Consider the following 18904-nt stretch of genomic DNA (forward strand, 5'->3'; position numbering starts at 1 on the left):
CTCCACATTATGAGAATTAATCAACGTACGGAACCTGAGTTCTGTAAAGGGGTGGAGTCAACCATCCCCCAAGCGTAGCTAGTACAATCAGTACGAAGTATATCGCGGCGTAAATCCATAGCACTAATATGATGCTTAATAAGTTGTCATCTATTTTATTCACCTATCTCACTAGGCAACGTTCTAATCCGCTCAAGGGCAAAACATTACACGGCTAAGTCCAATACACGGGATAACCCTCGATCTGCCCCTTATACTCCCCTCTCCTCCAGTTAGCTACAATTACAACGCCTTAACAATCGTCCGCTCATCAAACAAGTCTCTCAACAGACTGTCCACACACGTCTCGACGTCCAACGTACCCATGGCATACGTGGACTCAAACGCGTAAATGCTCAGCTGTGCGAAGAACGGCCGCAATATCTTGGCCACCAGCTCATCCTTCCTATCCACCGTTAATTCATCGCTGATACCTCCCGGGTGGCCTAGAAGCGGCCTGCGCTGAGGCGGTCCGCTTATAGTTGTCGCGGCTGCCGATTCTGTCTGTAAGGCTGCAGTAGTAATATTAGATGCTACATTGCCTAGTTCTTCTGACAGCTCATCTACGAGTGCTACTGGCTGGTAGCTAGGAGATCGGTAGATGGAGTCGATGGTATCCGTGACGAAAAGCCACTCGTGTAACTGGAAGTCGTCCGGCGCTGCAGCGATGAGCAGATCTAATAGCTTGCAAGCCTGTAGAATGGACGTGTTGCTAAAAGTGTCTGAAGAGGCGCTGTTGTCTGGTGCTGCCACGGAGGATATGGCTGCGTGCAACTCAGCATTGATGGTTGGCCAGATAGGCGCAAGATGGATAACGGAAGTCCGAAGTACAAGGGCACGGACCACCATATAAATCTCGGAGCGTGTAGTTGAGGAAGGCGAAGATGTAGATGTCGCCGCTAGGAGCTCGATGAGGCGCTCGAGGATAAGCGGGAGGTCCGTGACAAACGTGTCTGTACCACACGCAAGAATCAGAGTTGCAACGCGGCGCAGATTGAGCTGTGTCTTTCGGTCCGCTTCTAATCTTGCCGAAGTAGCACCCACTCCGAAGACTATACCGGCTGTTGTGGGTGGCGTTATTCGTCCCAAAATTTCGGGCATCCGTTCCTTATCTGCAACCGTCCAAAGTTTCAATAGTGGTAGCCAGTCGCTTCGTACTAGAACAAGGGACGAGTTGAAGAATCTAGAATCGTTAAAAGCGTCACCGATATCCTTCTTCCAAGTTTTCTGATTATTTGGGAGCCTCGTCAACTCTTGAAGTAGAGTTAATGTGCTCTTGGAAATAGTGTCGGGGAAGGCCTTTGAACGGATAGAGGGGCCAATTACGTTTGTAGAAATAGCACCTGCTGCTGTCAAAACGCGATCGGATTCTACGAGGATTTTGGGTAAGTTAGGCACGATGTGAGATAGGATGCCGACCACATCATCTGCCCTCTCGGCTGGCAATATAAGACGACTCTCGCCGACCTTTGACTTCTCCGACTGTAGGGGTGACTGGCCATCTGTAAAGGAAGCTGGTCTCGTGGTGAAAATAGCTGTGAGCAGTCGCAGAAAAAGATCCTAATTTCGTGTTAGCAGTAAGTTCGACATCTTTGGAACAAATATAGAATACGCACCCCGAGCTCCCTTCGCATCTTTCTCTGCTCCCCGAAGTTTGTGTTGTCCACCTTCTCGCCTAGAATTGCTGCGAATTCCAAGAGACTTGGTAATGTCTGCCTGTGCGGGAAAGGATTGCCTAATAGATCCCTTAGAAAGATCATACAATCTTGCCAGATTTCGTCCATTGCGTCATCTTCAAGAGACCGAGCATAATCAACTAAGAAGATCACTAGATCTGTATCTTGTAGTTCGATAGTTAATGTTGACTTCCTAGATGTCTCCAACGCGGTCGGGTTTGATCGGCTATATATCGCGTTGAAGATAGCGGGGATAGTATGCCTTGGCCGAGATCCGTCTAGAGCAGGGAGTAAATTGAATACTTCCGAGTGTTTTGTTGTGTCAGGATCACTCAAGGAATTCCGCCAAATGTCAACTACCGTCTCTAAGCATTCTAGAGCTTCGGCGGCGAATACGTGTTCTAGTAGGCGTCTAGCCCGATTTCGCATGCGCAGCGATGTGTATTTGAACGAGGAAGCCGAGTCAATATCCAGGCTAGTAGCTTCGCTTCCTTGTCCCCAAGACCAGATCCTGAAGCACATCCGGACAGCATCCTGGAAGGCAAGCAGAACAGTCAGCCTGTCATTGGCTGTCGCGCTTCGAGACTGCGGAGCATCTGAGTTGAACACACCAGATACCATGTTCCCGAAGAATCCTTGAGGCTGATCAGGACTCTTTATGGCTTGAACCCTAGCTTCTGCTGCCAGCAATTGGTCATGCGCCTTAGCGAGAACTTGTTCGAGCGCGTTGAGTAATGATATAAGAGTCGATTCCGGAGCGTTAATCCGCTCTGGTGGTTTCCCATTTTGCTTGAAAGTCTCCTGTAGGTTGCCAAATGTACCGGCAACCTGACCGCAAAGCGTTTCCACTAAAGGAATCAGAACTTGGAAGATAGAGTCTGAATAGAAGGGCAAGCACTCTGTGAGGAAGCCTACCCAGCTGTCTAGGACAGGTCGACTACTGGGCGACTCAAGACCAGCCTGTATACATTTAAGTAATGAAGGCGGTGGTGGGGTTACCTCGGGAAAATGCTCGAGGGATGCTGCAGACAACCGCACGCTACCGGACGCGTAGTTCATAGCTCGCTTCTCTCCCATTGGTGAAGACGGTGTCTCTACGGGCGATGCATCTCGAAGTTTCAGCACGTCGAAGGTGACGTCGAGTAGAAGTACTTGAATATATGGATCGGGTCCTCCAAGGGACTGAGTAAGACGGTCAATTAAGGTGTCTTCTAATTTTAGACGAGACAATCCATCTGAGTAAGGATTTAATAAAATCTGGTGAAGGAAATTCAATGCGCAACGATGAAGCTGAGTTATTCGAAGCTGTAGGTGATTGCCACTCGGAAGTATATTGCCGGCAATACATCGCATGCAAACCCGCAGGAAGAATTCCAGGAGGGACAAGCTATTTTCCGTACCAGCTAGTTGCTATTAGTGAAGATTCAAAGACTCTCATATCGAATTATCTCACCTATTTCTATTAGACTCTGATTAGGTTCTTCAATTATCCTCGTCGCAAGAACTCCCCAGAACGCGTCGGGGGCCCACCGGAATATGTTGGACAGGGTACGGAGATAATAGAGTGCTAGGTCAAGGTCATCCTCCGCTGAGAATTTAACAGATTGGCTCGACGCAACGGGATTAGCCGACGGAGGGAAAGTTCGAAGGAACTTAAGTTGCGATATTTTTGTGACGAAAATCGAGAACAGCCTGGGTATTTGCATTAGCCACGTAGTTCTTGTTACTCATTCTGTAAGAGTTTAACATACTTATCAATACCAACCATGGTGTTCAGCCAATTCTTTACCATCATAAATAATTGGCTTCGTTCATCCAGTAAAGAATCAAGCATTAAAAATAGGGGCCTAGTGAGCATGACATCGTAGTGATCCATTCCAGACAGTCGAGTCGCCGGTCTAAATTCACTAATAGGGGTCTTTGGAGCTCTTCGGTCAGAATGAGAGGCGTTATCTTGTAACGTATGAGACCATAGGATGGTATAGCTTCGACCTGGGTCAGCCGGTCTTGTGGCAAACGTGCCTGTCGTATCATCCTTGAGCATTAAATCAGCAATCACCGCTTCAATATCGCGGTTCGAAGTTGCGAGGGCTGTCTGCAATTGCCAGAGACATCTCACAGTTTCGACATGATACTTCGGCTCTGTTAAAGATAAGAAACCCCACGCGTGGCGAACTAACGGCTCAACTAGATCTGATAGGTGAGCTATCGGTATTCGCTCACTGGTATAAAGTTGTGTGGAGAGAAAAAGAATTGATTTGAACGAGATGAAGGGTATGTTAGGTGCCGATAACCGTGCTTGCATAGCAGAGAGTAGCTTTGCGGTATCTATAGTATACTCTTCGGGGATTTTAGATAGAAGAAGCCCCATGAGTCGGCTTCTAATAGATATTGCGGCCTCCTGGTTGGCGGTCGTTAGGCTATCGCAGGTCAGGCTGCACGCCTTTTGAACAAGGAGAGCTCCTACGGTCCGCGGCGCAAAAGGCGCTGGTGTAGCCTCGAGATTCCCTTGATCGGCGTCATAGAAGTTCCTAACCCTTTTAAGGACCTCGCTGTTTGACATAGACGCCACTACCGGCCCCTCTATGGATCCAACCGAGCCTCGCTCTCCTGATCTGTTTGGGAACGCTCGCTGGGGAATAAGCTCGATCAAATTGCGAGCAATATCGAGAGCCTGGAACTGAACAGCCGAGGCGTCGCTCCCACTTGGTGTTTTAGATGCGCTTCTATGATCCTTTACGTCCTCAAGCATTGCTAAGATAGACAGGGCAGCAAGAGGCGCGTGGACGGTTATCATTTCCTCATCCCGGATATTAAAATGTGCCATGATAAATTGGACAAGTGCCAATTTCTCATTACGCTCCGCGTCCGTCGCATTACCCTGACCAACGGCTTGAGCCATAAGCCCTATCATCTCGCCGAATATGAGACCGCTCTCAACACCGTCAAAGAACACGCTCGCACTGCGTAACACTTCATTGAACTCGGCCTTGCTAGAAGCTCTATTTTCGAAATTCTTAACACTGACCATTACCGGGAGGAAGATTTCCGGTACTACCAGACCACCTATCTCCCATCTATCCATGAGTGATAGACATATTCGGTATGGTTGGGCTCTTTCTGTAGGATTTCTATTATAAGCGGTATTGATCATTGATAATAATGCTCGAGTTAGAGGACGCAATCCGTACTCCTCGAAATAACTCGTTTTGGAACCAAGAAACCCATGCTGGTCGGACGGGGAAGTGGGTGACTTCGGGCCATTCTCTTGTTCTTGGCCTGAAGGTTCGGGTCCTAAAAACCAAGCCCAAAGTCGCCGGTTGAGACTCATATCCCTTCGGATGACAACACAAGCAGCGGCTCGAAGCAGAAGCTCCAAGTCGTCACTCTTGACTCTCTTCTGTAGCACTTTCGAGTGGAGGGGAAGATGTGTAACCAGAAGGTCCAGAAAGCCTCGTTGTATGAGGAGCTGTTCGTCTCCTAACCCGGCTGCAAAGCATCTAAGGAGTAAACCCGGTTCAGGGGAGGTTACAAGATTCGAAAGTTCAGATGACAGCACGTCGGCCTCGGTCTCTTGAGCTTTATTTGGGTTTACCTCCTGAGTGACCGGGTGCCCTAGTCTTGGTAGTCTGCGAATGAGATACGCAAGAGCACCAGGTCGCCGGCTCTGGCCTGTGATTGTAGCCAGAAAGAAACACTGCCAGAAGAAATCATCCCCAGTCGAATCTGTTGACGTAAGGTCCCTGCAATTTGGAGGTCGGATAACCACTTTGAATTTCTCTAATATCTTGAGCGTTCGGTCAAAATCTTCACTCGTTTCATCTTCTAATCCGGGTAGAAGAGCTAGAATAACACTCTTCATTGCCGGCCGTAGCGACCTGGGATCCACATGAAGAACATGGGCTTCGAGGAGATCGAGGAACGGTGCCCTTACCGTTAAGGACGCAAACGATAAGGTGGGCGCAAGGCCTGGAAGGTAAAGAGGAAGGTCCCTAGACAGGCCATCTTTTCCTATAATTGAGAATACGTAGGTATAGACCTCGAGCGCTTTCTGATGTACACCGGAAGGGAGCGAAGGGTTTAGACATTGCGAGAGGCGCTTTGCGACTAGAGTTTTGGAGGGGATGGACGTTATGCTAGCTTGACGTGCTTGTAAGGCCTATAAGAAACATGTTAGCTTAGCATTGGTTCATAATAATAGTTACGCATATATAGGGCAAGCCTCTTACTTTAAGCAGCCTACTTAAGAAGGAGATATAGTCTGCCCATTCTTCTAAAGCTGTATCAAACAGCGACAGGGCTCGCTCAACACCTGACGCGTACTTTCGGTAGTGCTTATCTTTTATAGGTGTATCCTCTACAGTTTAACTATGTTAGCAAGGCATGAGTAGTTGAAGCGGAATATTGGCATTGGTGTTAAGTACCTGCGCCCAGTTGATTCCTCCATTGTCTTACAATAGGTGTATTCTGTCCAGAGCTATCCGGAGAGATGGAACGACGAGGACCGGGTTCGAGGGCCATAGTAGTTAACGTAGCTGATACTAAGGAGGCACTAATCGTAGGACCATAGGGTCGCGTTCAAGACCAGAAAAGTCGAGGCGCATATCTTTGCCGCGGCGCATCTGTTTGTGAGGTTCGTTTGTGGTTCAAGAAAGGCCACAGACGATAGGTACAAGTAACAAGGCACAAGTCGAATTAATTGAAGCGCATTGGATCTTTTTGCGAATTACGTTGCAGGCACCCGCTAAACCGGTACAAGTTACATCCCGTTCAGCCTGTCAGGGTACTTCCCGATTGCATAAAAGCGGTACCCCGAAACAGGGCAGGTTTTAGAGCTATCTCATTGGCTAATATTCCCCAGCTTTATGCTAAAGATATGTATCTCTCTTTCCGAAACCACCACTAGAATTAGGATAACCAGGGATGACGTTTAACAGATAACGATAAGGTGATCCACCACTTTAACTCCTGTATTCCGTAGTTATTGTAACTTTAGAGTAAGCTAAGCTACTACATACCTCTTAGACTTTATAATTATCTCTTAATTTCTCAACCTCTTCTCCTACTAAGAACCTATCACAAAATGGCGAAGGATAGTTGAGGATAAACTGAAAAAAGGATGGTACAGCGAATCTTTACGGAAACGGAGGTACGATGAGCGCGGAGAATGCTGGCTCATCAGGGGACGCTGCCGCCTTAGGCGGAGAACGGCCTCCCCCTTTACCTCCTAGGCCATCTCAAACACAAGGCAATGGATCAACCACGACAGTGCCGGAGAGGCCGAACTTATCATCAAAACCGACTACTGCAATTTCATCTATGAATATCCAAACACTTTCATTTCCAGATGGGTCACGTGGAACCTTCTCGACAGCCGGGGAGAATAATTCCCAAGGCACGGAGCAAACGTCTAGTTCGACAAGTGCCGGCGCAGCAAGCGTAGGCTTTAGTTCCATGGGCAACGACATAGATGAGTCTATGAGTATCATGAGCCTTGCATTTACTTTACGACCACCGGGAGACTTGGAGAGTCTACTCGTCGGAGATATGAGCAAGAAGAGTCCCGCGTGGATGCTCTTACACTCACAGTCCGCAGCCGTGCAGCCCTTTGAAACGATCAGAGCTGATGAGGGTACGATTTTCGCCGATTTCGCCCGCGAATTCGATGACATACCCGAGCCCAGCGAGACCTGGAGCGACGAGGCCAGACTGAAACTTTGGAAGTCTAAGCTCAAACACTTCATGATTTTATCATCGGCTGGCAAACCGATTTATAGTAGATATGGAGACTTGGAAATGATCAACTCTTCGATGGGCGTTGTACAAACCATCATCTCGTTTTATCAGGGGGCTAAGAGCCCTCTTTTAGGCTTTTCTGCTAGAAATACCCGGTTCGTTATCGTGACAGAAGGTCCCCTTTACCTCGTCGCTATAAGCAAGCTTGGAGAGAGCGACTCTCAGTTGAGGGCTCAACTTGATGCCCTCTACATGCAAATCTTATCAACTTTGACACTCCCAACTCTCACTAATATTTTCGCCAATCGGCCATCCACCGATCTACGGAAACCTCTACAGGGTACTGAGTCGTTACTCTCCTCTTTGGCGGATAGCTTCACCAGAGGCTCTCCATCTGCTCTACTAGGAGCGTTGGAATGTTTAAGACTGAGGAAATCGCACCGACACGCTATCAATAATGCTTTTCTAAAGACGAGGACCGAAAAACTCCTCTACGGTCTAATAGTTGCAGGCGGAAGACTGGTCAGTGTCATTCGGCCACGTCGCCACTCCCTTCACCCAAGCGACCTGCAACTTATTTTCAATATGTTATTTGAGTCTGGCGGTGTCAAAGCCGGGGGTGGTGAAAACTGGATCCCACTCTGCTTGCCAGCTTTCAACAACCGCGGTTATCTTTACATGTATGTTAGTTTTCTGGATGTCGATCCGGAGTCTGAGAGAAACCTAAGCGCAGCTGGCGAGGAGATTGCAATTATATTAATAAGCCCGGATAAAGAGAGCTTTTTCGACCTACAAAATATGCGAGACGACGTCGTGGCCGAACTAAAGAAAAAAGGACATCTGGATATAATCAAAACTGCAGCACAACAGGGACGCCCAAAAATGAACGAGATCGCACCAGGAACCCACATCAGCCACTTCCTATTCAAGTCGCGAGCCAACGTCCAGTTCTGCATGCCCTCTCTGCACCCAACATTTTCCAACCTCATCTCCCACCGGCGACTCATGTCCCTTTACCACAACCTGCACTCCACCATCCACGCCAAGCATACACACGTAAAAGTGCTGCACTGCGTCGGAGAGGACACCACCTCGCTAGCGTGGATCACGCCGATATTCGAGTTCTACTGCGTAGCCGGGCCCAACGCCTCGCGAACCGTCATGACGCAGGGCGCTAATAAGATCATGCAGTGGGCGAAGCGCGAGGAGGAACGGTTGTTTATTATAGGCGGAGGCGTATTTTGAAAACATTAAAATTACCATTATTAATTACCATCGCGAATTACGTATTGCAATCTCTCTCCCTATCCTCGCCTGTGTAGGTATTAATGAAATCCTCGGCTTTCAATCGGATGGCTGTGCTCCTTGCTGCCGTTGTATATAGTGCTTTGAGCAAGGCACCCACCCGTATCCCGCGGGCTTATAATAGCCTGGAAAACCACTTGCTCGCGCTGCTGGGAGTCTTCTTGCTGGATCCCTTGCCGTTTGCCTTGGCGTTGGATGAAGTTCCTCTGTTCGAGGTAGGGCACGGGGTGCTTCTAGGCGCAGACAGGAAGCCATTGTCATAAGGATCCTTGGGTGCAGGTCTCTTCTCATGAGATCTAGAGTGGGCCCGTGATCGCTGCAAGTGGTTCTGATTCCCATTCCCATTCCCATTTCTGTCGTGACTCGCGGCTGGTCGGGGTCGCGGTGTCGGATTCGCAGAGTTGGGTGCTCTTTGCTGAGAACGAGGGGGTTCGCTCGGCAACACGCTCAGCTCGACTTCCTCTGGTCTAGCATTCCCATTACCCATGCCGGGTAGAGACGTCGTGTCGAGCTTGAAAAGGGTTTTTATCTTTTGCCAAGTATCGGCGGCGATCTTGTGGCATGTTCCCTCCTATGCGTTTAGGTACTTTGTTAGAATTCGGACTTGTCTTGCGGCTTGAAGAACGAGAACTAGAACTTACCTTCCAAGGCCAGATCCTATCTCTCTTTCCCTGAGCCCTTTCGCTTCTCTTCTGGCTAGGCGCAGACGTACGTCTATTCTCGTTCCTTTGTCCACTGGTAGCTCTGCGTGCAGTACCGTTCGTAGGTCTGCTTGCCGGTCCGTTGGATTTCCCATTTGCCGTTCCGCCCGCTGTTCCCTTCGCAAGCCCGTTTGACTGATTGTTCGCCAGTCTCGGTTCACTGCTTCCGTTCAGTCGTGGATTGGGCTTTCCTTGGTTATCCTGCTGCTGACTACTGCCGCTGCTTTGACCATGGTAGTTGGATGAAAGCAGTGTTCTATGCAGATGATTTTGAACCGTCACGGCAGGTGCAGAGCGCTTTTCTTGGTTAACACGAGATAACTTCGGCTTCACATCTTCTACTTCTTCGTACTGAGGTGGTGGGGTTGGTTGTTCAACGAATGTCGTTCCTTGCGACAGCCGCTTTATCGTCACGGGATAAGGAATCGCGTCATTTGCCAATGTATTTAATGTAGAAGAGCTGCTCTCGTTGCTAAGTCCCTTCTCACGGTACTTGAAATAAGGGCTAGGAGGGCGAGACGAGTTCAGCGCAGAAAGGTTGGTATACCGGGCGGCGCTGCGGGCAAGTGATGATTCAGCTGGGTATTCAGATGCGGGCATGGAGGAATAGGATCGGCTATCCGCATCAATATCGAAATCAAATATAGATATACTTTTCTTGCTTAGTATAGTGTTAGCACCGCTAGTGCTAGAAAGATTATCTCCGTAAGGGTCCATCATGGTTGTCTTCTTGCCGTTGGTATGCAAGAACGTAGGCCGTTGCTGACTAGAAGAAGCCGTAGGAGATGATGGCATTCCGACCGTACGTATCTGCACTTTTAAAATACCCAAATGAGTTAAGATGGGTTTTTTTTTCTTCTCTTTTATATTAGGGTTGGTTCTTATTTGGGTAAAGGGTGTTAAGGGAACTTACAGATGAATTCCGTTGCTAAGCAATAGTTTGTTCAAATGACACTGTCCACTGCTTTAATAGTCTAAACGAATGTAAGAAGTATGCTCAGCATAGATCCCCGATTAGGGTGCTGTTATCAGCAAGTTAATCTAAGAACCTCACTAAGAATATACTATTAGGTATTTAGCTGTTAGGCAAGTAGAAAAAGAGGGAAAATGGGAGGAACAGATCAAAGGGGGGGAAGAAGTGCGAACAAGCCCTTCATATTAGAGTATAAGCGCACATTATCCTAGACCCTCTTCAGCCCCAGCTAAGACAAGACAAAGTTATAATACTGTTGAGTGCATCTAGTCACAGTTTAAATAGTCACAATGCACACAAAAGTATGCATATACTTTCCCAAACTCCATCCTTGATAGCCGATAGCTAAGTAGGAGCAGCATAGGATCTAACCGGCCCAATTCCCATCCCCAGTGTCCTCTCAGACCTCCTTATCCTCAACAGTTAATCATGCTGAAAAGTCTATCTCTCCGCCTAGTTCTCGTGTTGATTATTCACCCGAGCTAAATTCGGCATATAACTTCAGCCTCAAAAAAATAAAATTTTGGGAAGATCAGGGTCCATTAGGAAATCTGGACTATCAAGTACGTCATGTTATTCGAGACTATCATAAAGTGAACACAAAGGTAGCTAGCTACTGCAAGTACATGGCATGCTCAAGTCTCACCAAACCCGATCTACCCTGCTTAAGGGGATCCTCAACGACGGTTTATACCAAGTTTCCTACCCCATTATTACCGATCCGACTACAGCAAGCAAACATGGAAAAGCATCCGTCCGGACCTGACCGGCGATGGGTCCAAAATTTGTTCCAAAAACTGGCTGATTAAGACCTATTGGTAGTGTAATCCAACGAAGGTCGAACCCGTGGTTTTAGGGCTTTCTGTTACCGACAGCTAAGTGCCTAAGGTAATATTCCAACCCTGTTTCGCTTTTCAGACATCCCGATTCTTTTTTGCACATGCTCGCACTGCCGTTTTAGCGTTTTTGACCCATCTGAGGATTTTGGACCGTACCCTTCGACTAAATCCAGCCCGACCGTGGTTTCCTCGAAGTGAATGCTCATCTCTCGAAGCGGATTGGCGACTGCCGATATTAATATTTGATGGCGTAACACCTCGATCCGTCTTATTTCCCTTCCCGTCCTGCTCGATAGTCGTGTCTGTTATCGTTGAAGCTGGCCCTGGGGGTCGTGCCAGCAAACAATGAAGGTCTGATAAGCGTCTTCTTAAGCCCCGAGGCTGCCTGACATTAGAGCTTGCACGGGTTTCCATAGATCGTGAGTCATATAGGGGTTTATTCCGAGCTTCTCTATTCGCCAGCGATGTCCGTTGTTCAAATTGAGGTGCTGCTCCGTTTGGTGGGTCAATGCCAGGTGTGCCCCTGGCAGAAGAGTCCTCAATGCATCGTGGTTGCGGCGACTTCCCGTTTGTTGAAGAAGGGGTAGGACTTAAGTTGGTTGAGAATGTGAACAAGTCCCTGTCCCTCGGCTTTTGTCGTGTAATACCATTTGTATGATCTAGTGCCTCTCCATCTACATTCCGCCGAACTCTAGCGGACGGAGCAGTACTAGCAACAGTGCTTCTGGATGATCTGAGTCTCAACTTATTCCCGCTTCTCGTTCGAATACCGCGATCAGCGTTTTGACCCCCAAGATATGTATTAGGAGTTCCGGAAGGCCAATATCGCTCCATATCCTCATTATAGAACCCTGTTCCGGAGGTGGTTGTAGCTTCCGAGCTATTAGACGTTTTAATTCTGAGTCTCAACTTCGGAGCACTTTTATGCAATCGTATGGCTCGATTATCTTTGAGGTTACACTCCGGTACTACGACTGCGGCGTCTTTGAACTGATGGAGTGTAGGAGACCTAGAAAATTTAAACGGAGCGAGAACCTCGACAAAGTCGGTATCGCTACTTGACGTGCTCTGTATACTTGGTGTTGGGGGCGGCATATAGTCGGGATCTCCAGGCAAAGGCGGCAGGGCTTTCATTAGTTGAGGTATGCTGTTCTTCAGCTTTAGTTGGCGGGCAGGTGAAATCGGTTTCGGTGAGACGATAGGTGTAGTAGAACAAGACGGCGAGATATAAGGAAAGCCTTCGTTGTCATCTCTGGGCAAGCTGCTGGTGCTAATTCTAGGGACTGCCTGGTTCCTCTTATGACGTTGGAACCGCTGTCTCTGTACGACTGTTGTTTGGGTTGCTGAGGATGAGATAGTATTACTGTCTCTAACGCCGCCGTGCTTATTTTCCCAGTCTTCTCTATTAGCGGCAAATGTGGCACTATCACAAGTGTTATATTCGCGGGTGCCGGAGCCACTTATAACTGTCATTCCAAGGTCACTACTCCGAGTCGCATTTCTACTACAATCTGAATAAGCACGGGCTATCGTGCCAAATCCATTTTGAGCTTCGTATTCGGTTTCGTGCCTAATGGACTTCGAGAGCTCTCGAGTTGGTTCAGAACATGGACGCTTTATGATGGAATGGTCTTGCAGACTTCGATTGGCTTGTCCTTCAGCTAGGTCCCCTACACCACTTTCGCCCACTTCATCTTCGTTTAGCGTCTCGCCTTGCGTGTCATCCCTTAATATAACTCCTTGCTCGCTTCGAATTGTAGGAGCTATACCGCCTAGGACCTGAACCTGCCTCTCTGGAGAATTTGCCTTCGTCTTCGGCGTAGCTGTCAAGCGGTAGTCCGCGTATCTGTATGTTGGGGCATCTTTTGACTCTAGATCAAGACTCGGGTTGAACGTATCCATAGAATCTCTACCTGCTTGCGACGGTAACAGGTCAATGTCGTTTCCCCTTTCTAACCTCCTATCCATCTCTAAGCCATCAAATGCGATGGACCTACTCTCGGAACGGATAGAACCGGTGCGGCAACGGGATGGTACTCGATCCACCGTGGCTTGATAGCTTTCAACGTGACGCCCATTCGTATCTTCCAAAGCTTCGAGCCCGTCCACCCTGCTAGGGCTGCCACTACCGGCCTCAAAAAATTCTGAATCCCGCTCTCCAAATACAACCTCTAGATTTTCATCGGAATCCTGTAGTACTAGTGGGCGGTGACAATTTGATACGCGAGTAGGGACCGGAGCGAAAGGCTGAACTGGAGTTATAGCGCGCGGTTGTCTACTCTCGAACCCTTCGGTATAGTCGTAGTAACGTGGTACAGTAGTGGAAAGTCCACTCGGTCCAATTCTAGGCGTGTGTGGCGTCCTGTGGTACATATTCACAATTGAGGTGAGACTCGATGTCCTGGACGAGGAACTGTCGAACCTTTCGCGACACGGGGCATTATAAGATGCCATTGAGGCCGTGGAATGGGTCCGAATTGAAGAAGGTCTAGGTGGTCTATGACGGCTAAGAGGCGGCAGACCTTGTGAGGGTAGCGAGACGGTAGATAAGTTGGCGTCTGCTCGGAGACCTAAAGGAGGATGTCTCCGTGGTGTCGGGGGATAAAAGGGTTTGTAAGGGCCATGGGCAGTTCTCTGAAGCATCTCAGTAAGAATTTAATAATTCTACACAGGGATTTTGATACTTACATATGAGGCTCGATCAATTTCCACCATACGACTATAGTCAACTCGCCCGCTTTCTGTAAGGGCCGGAGAAGCCGGGCGAACTCCAGGTCTCTTCAAGCGAGTTGGATACGGGAAGGGCGATCGAGGACGTTGAAGCGGACCCCCACTGGCTTGACTCTGCAAAGTCGTTGTCGACTTATGATGAGAAAGGTGGCGGGATCCACAGGTGGTCATTGAATATGAACGCAGCCCAATGTCCTCTGAACATGTCGGGGTCAACGTACTTGTAGTAGATTTATGACTCTCCGAGTCGTGCATTGAGATTATTTCGGAGGCAGTGTCTCTACATAGGGGAATTTTGCCATTATTCCGACGTTGTAACTCTTCAACAGAAGGGCGGGGCGATGGGTGTTGTTGACTGATCTCAGAAAACGTACCTCTTCGTTGCGGTAATGGAGGCACGGGTTTAATGCTGAAGATTCCGATATCTCCTGTCTCTGTCGTAGTTTTTAGCATGCTCTCTAATGCACCTGGCGAAGGTAGCAAGACGGAATTCTCGTTGACGCTTCGGAGAGGTTTGTGCAATGGACGGACGGGGGATGGCCCGTGAGTAGATCGCCCATGAGAATAACTGCTATGAAGAGTGCCATGACTCGAGCTATGCCGCGGCAAGCGATGATGATCCATCAGGAGAAGCTGTTGAGATGGAGAGGCCGGCACAGTAGAAGGGAAGAGCACTAGATGATGAAATTAATAAAGTAATTTGGGTTCGACATGGGGTTAAGAAGAGATCCTAGTTGGCTGGACCTAGAGCGACATCGAGCCTAATTTTTGGGTCTAGAGGCTTCGTCGGTTCACAAAATCACCAGACGAGATAGGATGTTGAAGTCGGACAAAGTGGGAAAATGTCTGTGGTATTGCGAGAGTACCTATACACTTCGTGTAGTACTAAAAGATGAACAACCTCAAGCGAGCAAAATATTCGAGGGAAGGTCAAATCACTAAACGCCTTAGATGTGATAGGGGAATCTGAAAAGGTAAGAGCACTTCTCATCTGACCACTCACCTGACCAAATACCAATCGTAACTTCTTAATCTACTAACTCGTAGATACCTACCTTCCATATATCTAAAGCCGCTACCTACATACCCCTTTAAGCTTCATGTAAGCGAGAAGGACTAACGTTATTGGCCAGCTACCTATAAGTAGCCATAACTCTCATGATATACTTGGATATCGAAAGATATATGAGTCTATAAATCAACACGACATTTTCTGGTTCCCTTTAGAACTATCTCTTTTCTATTATGATGATAGTCAAAAGAAGCCCTTCCTACATGTATTAATCCTATGCGAATGATGAGTAATAGCATAGCTGCCACTGGGCGTTTAGTAGCTATTATTGCTAGACATTCTATACATAGTTCTAATAGAAGCGTAGCTATCCATCTCTAAATCATTCAAGATATCCGGTCTGTTTTTCAATTTTCTAAACGGATGATTGTATGAAGCATTTAATCTTTAGAGAAATCTCATAGGGAGTTAAATACCTCCCTAGGAATTTGCATTTTGAGATACTATGTAATTTAATAATCCTACTTCGTCTTCTTATATAACCACCTGCTAAATATATTCTTTCAGATGTAACTAAACCAATAAATATGAACTACTCAGGTTGCTATAACTACCAACATATTAACTTTGGTCTTGAGAAATCAAATAATGTTAGACCCTTAGGCAAATTCCATGGTTAGCATGACTGCTTGAAATTTCTCATTGACGATGCTATGGGAAGTGGTAGCGTCGCAAAGACTAAATTTATTACAACGTTCAGGGTCCTGGGATGGGGCTCATATTCAGCCGCGCTGCGGAATGGTCTGCAAATGGATCTATGCAATAAATCTGGCAGCGTGCATTAATCAACGTTCCGTATGCAGGGATGGCAGATGTGATCAATTGAGTAAGCTACCGTTGTAGATATGCATATCACAAGGTCTCATACTCGATAATCCCCTTGATTTGTAACGAATCAATACCTAGCCTAGTGCGACAATCTAGTAACCACCTGATAACGGCAGCCATTGTTCTAACGTTAGAAAGTTGACAACTGGCCAGTTGGAATAGTGTTTGATACATCAAGTATTCATAAGTCACATCGACGGGTTTATGAACCGAGCCTACCGGGTATTGTGACTTCCGTCATTATATTCGTCTAAATCCTCGAGCCCTTCCTTCCGGACTTACTGATCTGGGTGTTGATCTGACTTAATCTATTTGCGATTGAGGCATCTGAGTGGGGCTAGTAGCAAGGTACGTCGTAAAATTAGGTGGGTCCATTGCACATCAACGCAGGGGTTCCCCAAAAATCCCATCGGATAGGTGGCGGTGCGCTCTGCATACATGGTACTTTCCTAGATTCTTAGTGGCGAGAGGGGTAGAAAAGAGAACACTTGTCATTAACTTTACCCATCAATTGAACTCCACACCGCTTTGATAAAGTTGTTTAGTTCTATCGAGAGGTGGGGCCTTTCCACGTCCCTGCATTTCTAATAATTGTCTAGGCCATCTGCTAGAGCTGCGTAAGCCACAGGTATTTTAGTGGGCACGGTTATGAACTTAACTTATCTGATGATTAAGCTTGGGGTTGGACAGACTGTGGCCAGATATTCGGAACCATTCAGCCATTTATCCAACTTGTCAATCTTCTCCAAATTCACATTCCCTGTTCTGAAGGGGACACATATGCCATTGTAGGAGAATACAAAACGTCTTCATCTACATTCTACATTCACTTCACTTTTTTTCTCCGACAGTTCATTACTCTTCTACGTAGCCAGTGGTAATATTATAGGTATGTTAAACTACTAATTTTTTTCTCCATCTTGTCCCCCACTGCATTTCTACAGGCTTCCCCAGCTCTTATTTCTGCAACCTCCTCCACCTAGAAATCGCAATCTGAGATAGGTAGCTAACCTGGTCGATTACTATTCAGGTGCTTCACTATGTACACGGCTCGGAACTTTCTTTTTGGCCTGCTTGCAGCCAGTACAGGCGTTCATGCTGCGGATGCCGCATCAGATGTCGCACAACTAAGCAAGGACACCTTTGAGGAATTCGTCAAGGGTAATGACCTCGTTCTAGCAGAGTGTAAGTCGTGCTTCCAACTACGAGGTATCAGAGCTGTCGCTAATACTCCACGCAGTCTTCGCTCCCTGGTGTGGTCACTGCAAGGCCCTCGCGCCTGAGTACGAAGAGGCCGCTACTACGTTGAAGGAGAAGTCGATCAAGTTGGCTAAGGTCGACTGCACAGAGGAGAGTGAACTCTGCCAAACATATGGCGTTGAGGGTTACCCAACGCTCAAGATCTTCCGTGGTCTGGAGAGCATCACTCCTTACACGGGCCAAAGGAAAGCTGCTGCGTGAGTAATCCATCCGGATCCAATTACATCTACATGTAGTTGCTGACTTGACTTCCAGAATCACTTCATACATGATCAAGCAGTCCCTCCCCGCCGTTTCGCTTCTGACATCGGAAACCCTCGAGGATTTCAAGACCGCCGACAAGGTTGTCTTGGTTGCCTACATCGACGCCTCCGACAAGGCCTCCAACGAGACTTACACCAAGGTTGCTGAGAAGTACAGGGACTCTTACCTCTTCGGTGCCACTAACGATGCTGCATTGGCTGAGGCCGAGGGTGTTAAGGCGCCGGCCGTTGTTCTATACAAGCAGTTCGATGAGGGCAAGGCTACCTTCTCGGAGAAATTCGACGAGGAGGCTATTGAGAAGTTCGCTAAGGTTGCCTCCACACCCCTGATTGGTGAGGTCGGCCCCGACACCTATTCCGGCTACATGTCTGCCGGTATCCCTCTTGCCTACATCTTCTCCGAGACTGCCGAGGAGCGAAAGGAACTTAGCGATGCTCTCAAGCCCGTCGCTGAGAAGTACCGTGGCAAGATCAACTTTGCTACCATCGATGCCCAGTCTTTCGGTGCTCACGCCAACAACCTTAACCTCAAGGCCGACAAATTCCCGTCCTTCGCCATCCAGGAGACGGTTAAGAACCAGAAGTTCCCCTTCGACCAGGAGAAGGAGATTACCTACGACACTATCAGCGCTTTCGTCGACGACTTCGCGGCTGGAAAGATTGAGCCCAGCCTTAAGTCTGAGCCGATTCCTGAGAAGCAGGAAGGCGCGGTCACCGTCGTTGTTGGCAAGACGTACGAGGAGATTGTCTTGGACGACTCCAAGGATGTCTTGATCGAGTTCTACGCTCCCTGGTGCGGTCACTGCAAGGCTCTCGCCCCTAAGTACGAGGACCTTGCTTCTCTGTACAGCAAGAGCGAGTTCAAGGACAAGGTCGTCATCGCAAAGGTTGACGCTACTGCCAACGACGTGCCCGATGAGATCCAGGGTTTCCCTACCATCAAGCTGTACCCCGCTGGCGCCAAGGACCAGCCGATCAGCTACTCTGGCAGCCGAACTGTTGAGGACCTGATCAAGTTTGTTAAGGAGAACGGCAAGTACAAGGCCGAGGTGTCGGAAGGACAGGAGGAAGAGACCCCCGTTGCTCCCGCCGCAACTGAATCCAAGTCTACTAGCAGCGAGGCTGCGCAGTCGACGCACGACGAGTTGTAAACTAGGGAATCGAGAATGAGTCAAGAAAAAGCAAATGTACACTTTCTAGTTATATGAACCGGACATCTTAATCGGCCGGTACGCTGGGTCACTGGGACTGGGATACGAATGTTGACTTCAGGTAGTTCAGCATAAAGGGTCATGAATTTTCCGTTTATATGTTTCATGATTGTTTTGTTTTGGTCTTGATGATAATTTTGATGCTGTTCACTGATTTTGTGCCGTACGAAGTGAGGTAATATTTCTTATTTCTGGCCTTACGTAGCAATGTAGTACATACCTAAATGTAGTAACCAACCAAGAGGACTCGTTTAGTGAGCTGTTCCCGAGA

The 18904-nt window shown here is 48.0% G+C and overlaps 5 protein-coding genes across 5 annotated transcripts; 2 read left to right on the forward strand and 3 right to left on the reverse strand.

Moving 5' to 3' along the window:
- Positions 1–132: 132 nt before the first annotated feature.
- On the reverse strand, positions 133–6384 carry F4817DRAFT_335631 (Dopey, N-terminal-domain-containing protein). Its single transcript, XM_049303044.1, has 6 exons — positions 6140–6384; positions 5945–6072; positions 3467–5874; positions 3169–3407; positions 1656–3118; positions 133–1599 (listed from the first exon to the last, which is right to left on the reverse strand). The coding sequence occupies exons 1-6, from the start codon at positions 6234–6236 to the stop codon at positions 283–285; spliced, it is 5652 nt and encodes a 1883-aa protein (XP_049159754.1). The 5' UTR covers positions 6237–6384; the 3' UTR covers positions 133–282.
- Positions 6385–6643: 259 nt separating this feature from the next.
- Positions 6644–8966, forward strand: F4817DRAFT_89769 (vacuolar fusion protein MON1). The gene has a single exon (XM_049308033.1). The coding sequence runs from the start codon at positions 6870–6872 to the stop codon at positions 8694–8696; it is 1827 nt and encodes a 608-aa protein (XP_049159755.1). The 5' UTR covers positions 6644–6869; the 3' UTR covers positions 8697–8966.
- On the reverse strand, positions 8872–10252 carry F4817DRAFT_315264 (uncharacterized protein; the record flags this gene model as incomplete). Its single annotated transcript, XM_049300513.1, has 2 exons — positions 8872–9327; positions 9398–10252. The coding sequence occupies 2 exons, from the start codon at positions 10250–10252 to the stop codon at positions 8872–8874; spliced, it is 1311 nt and encodes a 436-aa protein (XP_049159756.1).
- Positions 10253–11344: 1092 nt separating this feature from the next.
- F4817DRAFT_364945 (uncharacterized protein) lies at positions 11345–14623 on the reverse strand (the record flags this gene model as incomplete). Its single annotated transcript, XM_049306814.1, has 2 exons — positions 11345–13903; positions 13958–14623. The coding sequence occupies 2 exons, from the start codon at positions 14621–14623 to the stop codon at positions 11345–11347; spliced, it is 3225 nt and encodes a 1074-aa protein (XP_049159757.1).
- A 1769-nt stretch (positions 14624–16392) lies between these two features.
- F4817DRAFT_335635 (protein disulfide isomerase) lies at positions 16393–18903 on the forward strand. The gene is made up of 4 exons (XM_049303045.1): positions 16393–16788; positions 16930–17084; positions 17140–17356; positions 17415–18903. The coding sequence occupies exons 2-4, from the start codon at positions 16940–16942 to the stop codon at positions 18571–18573; spliced, it is 1521 nt and encodes a 506-aa protein (XP_049159758.1). The 5' UTR covers positions 16393–16788; positions 16930–16939; the 3' UTR covers positions 18574–18903.
- Position 18904: the final 1 nt, after the last annotated feature.

This window comes from Daldinia loculata (genome assembly GCF_022478755.1).
Source record: "Daldinia loculata strain CBS 113971 unplaced genomic scaffold F4817scaffold_20, whole genome shotgun sequence".
NCBI lineage: Eukaryota > Fungi > Ascomycota > Sordariomycetes > Xylariales > Hypoxylaceae > Daldinia > Daldinia loculata.